The 13274-nt window shown below is 45.1% G+C and overlaps 1 protein-coding gene across 1 annotated transcript; it reads right to left on the bottom strand.

Moving 5' to 3' along the window:
* Positions 1 to 541: 541 nt before the first annotated feature.
* ODF1 (outer dense fiber of sperm tails 1) lies at positions 542 to 10026 on the bottom strand. Its single transcript, XM_072774099.1, has 2 exons — positions 9569 to 10026; positions 542 to 1102 (listed from the first exon to the last, which is right to left on the bottom strand). The coding sequence occupies exons 1-2, from the start codon at positions 9883 to 9885 to the stop codon at positions 670 to 672; spliced, it is 750 nt and encodes a 249-aa protein (XP_072630200.1). The 5' UTR covers positions 9886 to 10026; the 3' UTR covers positions 542 to 669.
* Positions 10027 to 13274: the final 3248 nt, after the last annotated feature.

Below are 13274 nucleotides of genomic sequence, written 5' to 3'. Positions count from 1 at the left end.
TGAAAGCTGTACTTTCTCCCTCTTGAACTTTGAACTGAAACTCTGTGCTACAAGTTGTTTCAGGACCTGAAAGCAGATCGTTGAAATCAATCACAAGGAGGTTGCAAACCAGCTTGCCCCAGAGCTGGCCATTTCCCGGAATCATAGGCATGTTGAGAAACGAAAAGCTGTGTGTGGACCCTAAATCCCTGAACATGCTTCCCCCCAGTTCTGGGCTTTCGCACTCTGATCTGTGCCCATTTCCCGGCCGGAGCTCGGCTCTCCAGTGCTCCCCACTGCGGTAGCTTTGCAAAGTGCTTGCTTCACCCTAACTAGTCTCCAGTCTGCTCTACCAGTTTGGTGTCTGAGCTAGACCATCTCACTGGATCGTTTGGAAAAACAGCGTCTGGGGATGGCCACCCAGGGAGCATCTTTCCCTGGGAGCTGGTGGTCGCTGGTACGGGAGGACCCAGAGGACCCGCCGCGCGGGTTCCAGCGATGCCCACTAGCCGCGCGGCGCTCCCGGGGCCGGTTGAACCCAAAGACTGAGACACAGCCGCGGTGGGTTGCGGTTATGTATTCAGTTTCCTAGGGACTCGAGTACCACGGGCCGTGGGAAGGGGGAGAGAAACACTGGAAGAGCTGCCTGGCTGGAGTACGGATTTCCACTAAGTCATGGGCTCCTACGGTTTACAAAATCATCTTTCTACAGGAAAATCGGCTCCCGCAGGGATAGCATGGGCTGCAAGGGTCACAGGGGTTGCAGGGGTTACAGGGGCTGCAGGGGCTACAAGGACTGCAGGGGTTGCAGGGGTTGCAGGGAGACGTGCAGGGGTAGCATGGAGACTCAATCTTGACGCAACTCCCCAGCCCATAGGAGTAAGTCACGTCTTTCTCGTCCACGCACGGCGGCAGGCTGAACTCTTTGCAGATGTTCATGTAGCTGTACTTTTTCGACCCGAGGCAGTCGTATCTGTTCTCCCGCTCGGCCGACACGCACACCTTGCCGTCCTTCACCCGGACTTTGACTTGATCAGGCTCAAAGCCGCACACGTTTACTGATCCTAAAATGTTACTGCTACAGCAAGAGGAGGCCAGAATTCTATTTGTTGTTCTTCTCAGTCTGGAGTGGAGAGAAAAGAAAGGTGGGAGGAAAAAGCTCAGATCTCAGACACAGCTCGAGAAGCAGTATTTTGATCTCTATTGTTTTATTACTATTATTTTTGAAGTAAAGGCTGGGCCCAACTTGGGGCTTGAACTCACGACCCCAGATCAAGAATCACATGCTCTACCGACTGAGCCAGCCAGGCGCCAGATCTCTATTTTTTCTTTTTAAAATTTTTAAAAAATATTTTATTTATTTATTCATGAAAGACAGAGAGGCAGAGACACAGGCAGAGCGGGAAGCAGGCTCCATGCAGGGAGCCCGACGTGGGACTCGATCCCGGGTCTCCAGGATCACACCCTGGGCTGAAGGCGGTGCTAAACCGCTGAGCCCTCCGGGCTGCCCTATTTTTTTCTTTTTTTTAGATAGTCATTTTGAAAAGTCAAACTTTACAGAAGTGTATAAAGTAAAAAATGAGAGTTCTCCCATGTAAAATCGCACTCTCCCACACGTAAACCTCTGTTAACAATAGACGTCTGCTTGGCTTTCCAGATCTTTCTCTTGCATTTGAGTCCCAGGTCCTCCTCTTATTAATTGTGAAAACTTGCCTCAGTTTCCTTATCTGCAAAATGGAAATAGTAACAGTACCTACATCATAGGGCTTTTGGAAGAATAGATGAGATTATGAGTTTTGCTTAATGCCACCTTTGACACATTATAAATCTTGCTTAATTATTATTGTGATCATTATTATCACTACTATTAAATGTAGACCATTAGGACTTTTTAAAAGGGGATCCCAACCAGTATAGCATTTTTTAAAAAAATTTTTATTTTTCCTAGTATAGCATTTTAAATCTGCATTTTAAGGATGTCCATCAGCCTCAGAACCCAGCTCTGCTATCCACCAGATTGGTGTCACCAATGGGCCATCACACAGCCCCAGCCAGCTCCATCAACAAATGACAAGGCCTGCCTCTTTCTGCTGCTGAGAGGCTGCTCCAGACTCCAAATGTCTAGCACCAGCAAGGACAGTCAGCTTGGAGGGGTTGTGAGCTAGATCCCTGTCCTACGGGACAGGGACAGTTGTGCAAGGGCTGATTTGCTCATCACTAACCACCTCCCATCCACTAACTTCTTTATAGCTTGCGATCAATCATGGTGGGATATTTACACTACAGAAATTGGAAAACACTACAAATCAGGGCTTTTTTCCTCCTCCTATCTCACCACCCCCACATTGCTAGTTGCTAAATACCTCTGTCTGCAGCCCCTGGAGCAGCAAACACAGGTCCCCATAATTCTACAGAGCTGCCTTGCAGGCCTGTGTGAATCCTTCATAGTAAAAGAATAACAATTGCAGCTTCCACTGATTGAACACTTGTGGTGTATCAAGAAGTTACTAAGAGCATAGATTCCAAAGCCAGAGTATTTGGGTTCAAATGTTGGCTCTGCCATGTGGATAAGTTACTTAGCTTCTCTGTGCCTCAGTTTCCTGTAAAACGGGAACAATAATGTAGCTTACTTATATCTAGGGTTGTTGTGAAGTTTAAATTAATGACTGAAAAGTACTTATAGTAGTGCTTGACACACAGATTGGGCATCCTAGCATTAGCCCTGCATGCTTTGGCCTTCTTTAGGGTCCATATTTTTTCTATTTGCTGATCCATCCAAAGACAACCTTTATCCCTTAACAGGAAAAAAAATCTGTGTTTTAAGAGACACTCTTGGCAAATCTTCTTGCATCTGTTGGCCTCCAAAGGAAGGTTGTGGAGTGTGTGATTTCTAGAACTTCTTCGAGTTTGACAAATCTAAACTTTGCAATTGGATGATTGGTTTAAGATACCTCTTTAATTCTCTCTTTTTATGCTGAATTTTGTTTATACTCTTACTTCGTTATATAAGTTACACAGGGGGATCCCTGGGTGGCTCAGCGGTTTAGCGCCTGCCTTTGGCCCAGGGCGCGATCCTGGAGTCCCAGGATCAAGTCCCATGTCGGCTCCCGGCATGGAGCCTGCTTCTCCCTCCTCCTGTGTCTCCGCCTCTCTTTCTCTCTCTCTCTCTCTCTCTCTCTCTGTCTATCATAAATAAATAAATAAATAAATAAATAAATAAATAAATAAATCTTTAAAAAAGTTATACAAGTTCATTGTAGAAAAACTTAGAAAACCTTAGAAAATATACAGATAAGGAAAAAGACGGACTATTTTGTAAAATACCTGTAATCCTATGTAGCACTTAACATTTTGGTGTTAGATTTTCTTTTGTGTGTATGTGTATTTCCACATACCTATTTCGATTCTTTTTTTTTAAAATTTTTTTTTCATTTATTTATGGTAGTCACACAGAGAGAGAGAGAGGCAGAGACATAGGCAGAGGGAGAAGCAGGCTCCATGCACCGGGAGCCTGACATGGGATTCGATCCCGGGTCTCCAGGATCACGCCCTGGGCCAAAGGCAGGCGCCAAACCGCTGCGCCACCCAGGGATCCCCACCTATTTTGATTCTTTTGTGTGTTCTTATGAAATCATGCTCATGCTATACATACTGCTTTGTATCTGTATTTTTCACTTGATAGTGCCTAACATGATTGGTTTAACAAGTGTGAGCCCTTATACTGAATGTTACAAAGCAAGGCCCTTAGAGGCTAATTACAAATGATTAAGTGGAATCATCTCCTAGAAGACACCAAGGCCAACAGAAACAACTTGTGCAAGGCACCCAGAGGACTGTGATAGTCATTCAGCTTCATTTTCACCTCCAGCACCAAGGAACGTGGGGTACATGGGGCACAGTAGTCTCTCACGCCCAGGGTGTGCCAGGATACCCACAGGCCATACTAAGGAGAAAGAAAGAGAACTGGACTAAAAAAAAAATCTTTATCTCTGTAGAACAGAACAAAACAAATCAAACAGGAGAAAACTCTATCCTCCTGGATGGACAAAGAATAGCTCACAAAGATGCCCCGTGCCCTCTCTGAATGCACCAGGGCCGGGAAGCCCAAATAGCCAAAACTGAGAGCAGAACAGAGAGCAGAATGGGTGCGCATGGATCTCTCAAGAACTGCCCATGGTGTGGACATGGGCTGAGAATGAAAGTTCTTCTGTTCAGCTCAGACCTTCCCATTGGAGATGAACATATCAAAGCCGCCATAGAGGGGGTTGGGCCTCACAAAACAGGGCCGGAGGGCCCCCAGGGGGACAGCTAGGATCCCTTACTACTGCCATACTCATTCTGCCAGAGGCCTCCTGCCCTTCACAGGAAATGGATCTGGGAGCCAGTTCTACAAGCCAAAGCCGGCTTCCAGATCCTTCTCCTCCTGTTAGCAATCTAAGTCTCAGAGTGCAATTGCATGTGTTGCTGTTGTTGTTTTTGCTTAGGTGCCCCCTCTTCCTCTGGCTCTGTCACTCTGGCCCCTCTGCCCCCGGAACAGCTGCACAGAGGTCTCCCAAATTCGAGTCTTCAGGAAATTGCCTAAAACATCTTGGCCGGGTTAGGTGTCTTCTTCCTTTTGTTTCCTGGTCAGGGGTTATCAGTGGGGATGTGTGGGTGTAGAAGAAATTGCAGCAGCCACATTCCACTCCTCAGATATAACTCTGAACTTGCAACTTGACTCCTGTGTGGCGATGTACCTCTCACCCCACAAGGGAACTTCCATGGCTCTGTGACATTCTGGGCAAAGGGAGAGTAGAGTGCCTCCTCTAATTGTTATATGAAGGTGGAGCTTGGTTCATTGCAGAAGCCTCCCAGAGAAGATGAGGGAAAGCAAGTGGACCAACGGTATGTCTGCAGCTCTGGGATGCCACCTCTTCTCCCTGCTGAAGCTAAGTTCATCTGAATGTATGACCAAGCTCCTGAACGTTAAACAAAAATTCATATCTTTGTGCCGTTTTCACAAAGATGTGAATGAGGTTCAACCGGTGCTAAATAAAATAATGAAGATGTCAAAAAAGACCTGTCTCTACCCAGGAGCAAAGGGAAGTAGACCCTCCAGTAGCCATCCCTGAGTACTTTGCTTTTTCTCCTAATTGTAGACCCTTTCCAAAAACCTACTAAACTCCATTCCTCCTTTCCAAGTCATCTTTCACTTCTTTTTTCTCCCTCTTCCCTTTCCTGCCTTGTCTCTTTTCTGACTTTTGATACTGAAGAACACCACCTCACAGGAGCAGAGGAGCAAATGCAGGTGCATCAGAGGCCCCAGCAGTGCTTGTTAGAACACAGGTGGCTGGGCCCCACCCCCAGAGTTTGCAATTCAGTGGGTCAAGGAAGGAGCCAAAAATATGCATTTCTAACAAGTTCCAGGTGATGCTGGTCCAGAGCCCACTCTGAGAATCACTGACCAGGTGGTTAAGCACATGGATTCCAGACTCAGGCAAATGTGGCTTCAAGTCCTGGCTCACCCAACTCCTAGTGGTCAAAAACATTGCTCCCGAATCTGTTTCGTCATCTATAAAACAAGCCAAGATGTTACAAGGATCAAATGAAGATGGAATGTGGCACCTAATTTTCACTCAATAAAGGGTAAGTCTCTTTATTTTTTTTTTTATTTTTTTTAAAGGTATGTGTTTATTATTTATTTATTTTAAAGATTTTATTTATTTATTCATGAGAGACACAGAAAGAGGCAGAGACACAGGCAGAGAGAGAAGCAGACTCCATGCAGGGAGCCCGACGTGGGACTCGATCCCAGGACTCCAGGATCACGCCCTGGGCCGAAGGCAGGCCCAAACCGCTGCGCCACCCAGGGATCCCGGTAAGTCTCTTTATTAAGCTATTCCAGGCTCCACCTTACTCAGACTTCCCTGGAGCCCAAGGCTCTAAGTGACCAAGCTCCAAGTCCTGTATCTTAAACAATAAGGTCAAACCAAATAATATACATGCTTTTGGCCTAGATGGGCAGCTATTCCTACCCCTGCCCCCATTTAGGTGACTAGGCTTTGAGACCTGTGGGCAGAAAGTATCATGAGGAGAAAGGAACAAGGGGCCACACTTGCTTCCCAGGCTTACAGGGATGCTGAGGAAGAGGGTGCTATGCCCTGGGCTGTGGGTCAGAGCTTGAATGAGTGGAGAGATTTTCACGAGGGCTGAGACCTGGGAGGTACTGCTAGACCCCCGTAAGGCTGACAGTCATTGACCACACCAAGTAAGAGGGACTCAGTGAAAACCTTAATCACTGAGCGTGAAGGGGTAAACAAGGAAAGAAAGGAGGAGGTTTGGGGTTTTTTGTTTTTTTGTTTTTGAAGTTTGCAGAAGATGGTGCCCCTCATGTGGAGATTTTCAGGGGAATTTCTCACTGAGATTCAGATCAACCATAGATAGTTGGGTGAATGAATGGAAGCACAGTCTCAGTCTGAGTTTCTAGGTGTTAATTAGTAAAGGGTGTGAACCTGAGCCCAAAGCGCCTCTACAACAGAGCTGCAAACCAAGCATTTGTCTACAAGGACTAGCGCCACCATTGGCAGGGGTCAGAGCCAAAAAGGTGCTTGCATTCATTAGATAATCGACTCCTAAATGCAGGGCAGAGGAGGGGATGGTTTTTGTTTGTGCCCCTTCGGTCCAGAGGACAGGGAATCCCACAATGCTGATAGTGAATCCAGTGCAAACTTATGGCAGGCTAGTGGCATGGCTTCTTACAAAGGAAGCCAGATTCAGGTACTGCAGTCCCTCTAAATCCAGAAGAGGAAGAAGTCAAGGGAACCACTAGTGCTTGTGGTGCAAAGGGGAGTTTGAGGAGGAAAAGAGAATCTCAAAGAAGCTAAAAAAATAGAAGTATTTACTTGAGCCTCTATTAAGGAAGGTACTGCCAAGGTGTCTTTGGAAGCAGCTGCTAGGTAAAAGATGGAAATGGACTGGACCTATACCTAGTCTAAAAATACATTTACAAACAAACAAACAAACAAACAAAACCACATTTACATCAGTCAAAAAACATACACTCAGAAATGCTCAAGAAACGTAGGGGAGAAATGTCATCCAAGGATTCTTACCAGTGATTAAAAGCAGATTGACTCTCACACAGAAAAACAATTCCAGTGGGGCTGTGGCAACTATAGACCAGGGACAAAGAACCTCAGGACAACACAGCCTGGCATCTGAAAGAACATGTCATACCTAACCAAACTGTTAGCATTATTTAAAGGGGTAGAAGGTCATGTGAATGTGATTTCTAAACTCACAAAGCCTTGAGCAAGGTTTCACACCAAAGATTGTCTTAAAAAATTGAATCAACATGATATTTCTGGATCTATTTAGTCAGGGCTTGGGAGCTAGGTGAGAGATAAGGAAGAAGCAGCATTTCATTGGAAGAAAAAATATTAACAGTAGGAGTCCTCTGGGACTGGGGCTAGATCAGGATTTAATGTTTTCATCCATGGTCAGGAAAATTGAATATTTAGGTTTGCAGGTGACACTAAGCCCTCCTGGATAGTCAAACGTCAGACTGTCAGAAATAGAGCAGAGGAGGGTTTCACAAGGTAGTATGAATGGGAAGAAAGTGGCTGGAAGGAGACACAGGACGGTAAGCCTGAAGTCATATCTAGAATGGACTCAGTTATCAGTTCAGAGACTGGAGAATTCATGTAAAGACATCACCAACTTTATATACTGCCTCAGGCACAGAAAAGAAATCAGCAAAAATCCAGGCATTGTTGGGAAAAATATCACACCCCATAGAAAGCATTCTGTCTTATATAAACCACACTGCTGAGAATTAAGCTTGAGGTTGTGTCTACTGCATGCCAAGAAATAGGGACTCTTAGAGCTGGTGGAGGGTGCCCACAGGGTGAGAAACAGAGAGGCACTCTTTCTGGAGAGTCTGGAGAAAAGGGACAGGCAGGAGACAAAGGCTGGAAGGGATTGGATCAAGTGTTTTCAAGGATTCAGAGGCACAGGGATGGTGGAGACAGGCCTGCTCACAAGTAACCCTTCCTATAGACCAATTTAAAAATCCCTGACTCACAGTGTGCAAAACTTACATAACTTGATCCTCTAAGGAGTAAAAATAAAAACTTTAAAATTGAATGTAGATGAGTTTATAGGCTATAGCCCCATTCCAAACTATTGAGAGGGGTTTGTTCCTGACCTTTGGTGACTGATGACTTGGACAACAGTTGCTCTATTGCCCTTTCTGGTGGAATATCCCAGTCACTGTTATCAAGTGTCTGTATCTCCCATCCACCCAGCCACCCAGCCACCCATCCACCCACCCATACATCCACTTACCTACTTACCTACCTCTCTAATCTATTAATCTACCATGAGAATAGGAAGGATGTTAAGGATAGAAACTTGCAATGAGTAGTAAATAAGTCCCAGAGATCTAATGCACAGTATAGTGAATATAGACAACAATATTATATTATGATCATCAGACTTGGTAAGGGATGATAATTATGGAACATGATAGAGATGTTAATTATCGCTTCAATGGCATCATCATAATATATAGATGTATCAAACATACTATACACCTTAAATTACAGTGTTATATGTCAAGTATGTTTGGATCAAAAGGTCTATCATCCATTTGTGCCCCCATCTTTTTAAAAGTAGTAGCATATTAAGTAGGTTTTCTTGCCTCTTTCATTCAATACAGCAACACATAAAATGCTTCATCGTTCTGCGTTACATCTACCTAGTATCCCAGTGTAGTTTATTTATTTATTATAATAAATAAATTTATTTAACTAGAGTACAGTGCTTTCAGCAACTGTTTATATCAATTATACCAGACTAGATGGCATACAGTGGAAAGTTAGAAATAGAAAGCTTTCTCCAGGCCATAAAAGGAAATGTAATCAAACAAAATAGTAAAAAGTAGCTTTGAAAATTACCCAATTCAGTTAAAACCCTCTCAACTCTGTTCTGAAAGTCCTCGGTTCTATAGTTCATACGTACAACCTTTGCCACTGCTGGAGGAGGCAGTCAACAGGACCGTCCCTACTCCAGATGGATTTTAAGGCTGCCTGGAGTTGGGGAATGGGAGAAGGGTTTTCCTACAAAACCGAGGAAACGCCTCTGTTGTTCAATTTGCTCCCCTGCTCTTAAAGCCTCTGGCGAACATTAAGGATTTGATCAATGGTTATTGCTTCTCCTGTAGTCGTTTCTGTAAGCCCAAATATCCTCAAATCACTTTACTCATAACCAGAAAAAATGTTTAGTTTGCTCCTTTCAATAGCTTTTTAATGACACCTCCTATTTCTTTCCCTCATTAAAGCCACATTATCTATCATGTTGGCACTCCTGCTATAAACCCACAACAACCTTGCCAATCGACATCATTACATTGTCTTTTGAGAATCTCACAATTCCCATCATGGACCCGTCTACTCTTCTTTTCTTACATCTTTGCTAAGTCACCAGAGTCATTCTTTTGAACCCTTGTCATCATCATTGTTCAAGTATCAGCTGTTACCTCCCCTCCCCCGCCTTCAACTCCCAAGGTTTAATACACCGACTTATAAAAAATCTTAAAAAGTCCTTTTACTTGGCAAGCTCTCTCTTTTCATCTTCTATGGCTCTAATGGCTTTCCTCTCCAAACTTCTGAGAGATGGTCGCAGACAGTAGAGCTTGACGTCGCACAGGCAGCACGGGTAGAGATCACACAGGCCGCAGGAGCGCGCTCGCTTCGAGTAGCACAGGCAGTAGGGGTAGGGGTGCAGGTCGCAGCAGCAGTACGGGTGCATGTACAGGTCGCACAGACACCGTGTACATTCGTCAATGCATCTCAACTGCCTCAGTTCTCGGTCCACCTTCTTTATGTCCCTTCTAACACTGTCCAGAAGACAACTCAGTGCAGCCATTACAGTCACACCTTATTGTTTTGTGAGTACCTTTGGGAAATGGCACTCGGGGGGAAAAAATTATTCTAAGCTCTTCTCAGAAGTTTCTTTTAAAAATAAATGAGGCACGCATGATTCAGTTACTTTAAAGCTTGAGTTCTGTGACCTCACCACCCTCTAAGTATGTCATAGTCTTCTGGTTACCATGTGAACTATGCACAGCCGTGCTCTCCAGAGACCCTCCCTAGAGTTACAGAGCTACTCCCAGAACCATACTAATGTTGAGATTTCATTCTCCTTGACATGGGGTGGGGCCCTCAAGCAATCCCAGCTCTCTGGGGCTCATGGCTATCACTGTCCATGTCCTTGGCTTGAGTGTGTGTGTGTGTGTGTGTGTGTGCGCGCGCGCCTGGTTACAGCCACTAAGATCTCAGTGTAGGGGATGGTAGAGGCCCTGGCTCCTTTCTCTGTGCCCTTGTACCTCTAGCCTTCACTTGACACTTAGCTTCACCCCCTCATACTCTAGGAGTCATGCTGCCATCTCGTCCGTATATGGAAAGCTTGCTTGCTTTACAGAGCTTTCCTGTGGTTCTTCTGACCATGTCATTCTCAAGGCAGACTTGGTCCTTGGCCTTGTGGCCCTGAGTCTCTGAGTCCTGCGCATTCTCTGCTATCTGGCACCCTGCTATCCTGAAGCTCCAGTCCCTGGAGTCCTGCTCCCCAGGACTCAGGCTCCTGTCGGTCACCACCTCCCAGCGATTTCTCCTCCAGTCTTTCATCCAAGCCTCTAGATGCCCTGTCTCCAAGTGCTTCTCAGGTGTTACCCCTTAGTACTGGGACAGCCAACTGTCTGAAGTGGCTTAAAGCCAACTACCCAAAAACCTCACTTGGGCCAGTTTCCTGTGCTCCCAGCTGGATCAGTCAGTATGCTGGGCCATGGGCTCAACCTCAGCCTTGGTTTGGGTACTTCTATTCCTTGGGCCAGTCCCTTCAACCTGCTACCCAGCTCTCAAGTCCCCTTTTCATGGAGGACAGCATAGGGTACTTGAGGGCAAGCAGGTGGATGTAGCACTGGAGAAGGAGACAGGACCGGTTTTGAAGGGACTTGTGGGCCATCTAAGCAGGCTGACCTTTATTTTTAGCATAATGAAGAATGACTAATTTTCTTTTCTGCTGAGAGAAGTTGAAAGGTAAGTCTGATAGCTGTATACATCCCCCAGCATGGTAAAGGGGACAACAAGAGAGGTGCCTTTTGAAAAGCAGGGGCAGCCAAGTCTAGATTAGATGACTGTAGGGATGGCTAGAAGAAACCCAGTGGTGTCCCCTTCCTCTCACATCCACTCAGACCCATCCTATCTATTCTCCACCTCTCAGCCAGAGTGATTTTCATATATAAATCTGTTATCCCCCACCTAATACCACCCACCCTTCTCTGTCCTCTTAGAAAAAGGGCCCAAATCCTTATAAGGTGCTGAACAATAGGGCCTCTGTCTCCCTCTCTCTCTCTCCTCCCCCATCGTTATTCCTGTAGTTCATTATTTTTTAGTCACAATGGCCTTTCTCAAAGTCTTACTCATTTCACCTCATTCAAGACTTGTCTGCACACTGTTCTCTCTGCTTAGAAATTGAGCTCCCACCCCAATCTCTTGATCTAGTAGTCAACTCCTGAGACATTCTTTAGATCTCTTAAATATCCCTTCCTCAGAGAAGCCTTCCTGGTCCCTCGGCCAAGTATAACTCTGCATATTCCTTTTATCACATCATTTGTCTGCTTCCCCAATTAGACTATAAGCTCTATGCAGGCAGGCACCTTGTTTATTTTTGTTCACCATCGATACCTAATGCAATGCCTAGAGCGTAATAGGGGCTTAACGAGTGAGTTCAACAGAACTTGTGAACAGAATGATGGTGAAGTGTGGGAAGAATCAGTAATGACCCCCTTGGTTTCTGGCTTGGCAGAATGGCTGCCATTGACTGAGGAACCCTGGAGTAGGTTCAGGGTTCTTCTCATTCAGGAAAAGAAATATACTGAGAAAAAAAGAGGACTTGGATAGAACCCAGGGAACAGCAAGATATGGAGGAAGTGAAGGGGCTCACGATCACTCATAAAAGGAGTAATCAGAGGTGAGCGCCTCCTACACTGAATTCTCTTGTGTATGACTAGACCACGCCTAGTATTCCCCAGTACTCCCCAGCCGTGACCCAGGAGGGCCTCTTTCTGGGCAGATGAGGTGCCTTAGTAAAGAAAATAAGTTTCTCAGGAGGTATTAGAATGGGAGGCTGGCCACTGACTCACATGGGATATGTTAAAGCAGAAATGAATCATTCTCCTCTATAGACAAATGCTTACGTCTTTTAAGAGTGATCTGCCCAATTCTGAAGCGTGAGCTCTGTTAATAGGAATATGGCCCACTCTTTCCTGAGAGTTCACTGCAGGAATTATACAGATCTCTTTAGCTCCAAAGTGATAGACTTCTGAACTCTTATATCACGATGAATTCTAACCCTTTAGCAAATGTCAGCAAAGGTTAAAACAAGCAAGCTTTTGGTTTTAGATTCTTAAATACACAGGTTCAGGAATTTAAGTACACACTTCTGTATATCAATGGCACATTACAAAGATGGTTACGGCTTTATTTTAGCCAGGTTCTTCCATGATCCTATCCTCACAGTGATTTTACTCTTCACCATAAAGCATATCCTTGACATCATTTCAAGTGACTTAACAAAGGTGGTATTTCCTTTAAAGATCAGATGGAAATGTGATCTATCCATGTCAGAAGGAGAGGTAGAAATTCACCAGATTCTACAGAAACCCACAGGAATGATCTGCAATCACAGTCCCCTAAAGCATAAACACAAGGAGCTTCCATGGGCTCTAACACAGAAGTAGGGGCCCTTTCTTACATAGGACTATGTCTGTGGAGGCTCCCATCCATCCCCCCTGGCTCGTCCAGATAGAACCCCCTCTGGGATGGAAGGCAGGCCTTGGCAATTTCCCTCTGGGCAAAGAGTAGGTGCTTGCTCCTTAATGTTGGTGGAACTGTAAGCCAAAGAATGTCCTTCTACCTGTTCTACTAGGTGTACAGCTATGGGTCAAGTCCATTTAATGGGCCTAAGCTACAAAGATACTCCTCTACCAAGCACTAGATCCATATGTGATACTTACACATTGAAAGCAAAATCCTATACATAATGTATTCTTGACTATGTTAACAAGAATCCATAGAAGGGGAGAAACCCCCTCAGAAATGAACTGTGGTTATCTCTGGGTAGTGAAATTATAGATGAGTTTTTAAATTCTCTTTTCTATGGGCACCTGAGTGGCTCATTCGGTTAAGCATCTATCTTTGCCTCAGGTCATGATCCCAGGGTCCTGGGATTGAGTCCCTCATCAGGCTCTCTGCTCA

This window comes from Canis lupus, chromosome 14 (genome assembly GCF_048164855.1).
Source record: "Canis lupus baileyi chromosome 14, mCanLup2.hap1, whole genome shotgun sequence".
NCBI lineage: Eukaryota > Metazoa > Chordata > Mammalia > Carnivora > Canidae > Canis > Canis lupus.
This window is presented reverse-complemented; position numbering and strand designations above follow the sequence as displayed.

Bases quoted from the DNA above. Each gene is read 5' to 3' on its own strand.
- ODF1 (XM_072774099.1), bottom strand. From the start codon at position 9,885: ATGGCTGCACTGAGTTGTCTTCTGGACAGTGTTAGAAGGGACATAAAG. The intron at 1,103-9,568 runs GTAAAAGGACTT...TCTCCACTCCAG, and splicing joins GAAAAGAGAGAGCTTGCCAA to ACTGAGAAGAACAACAAATA.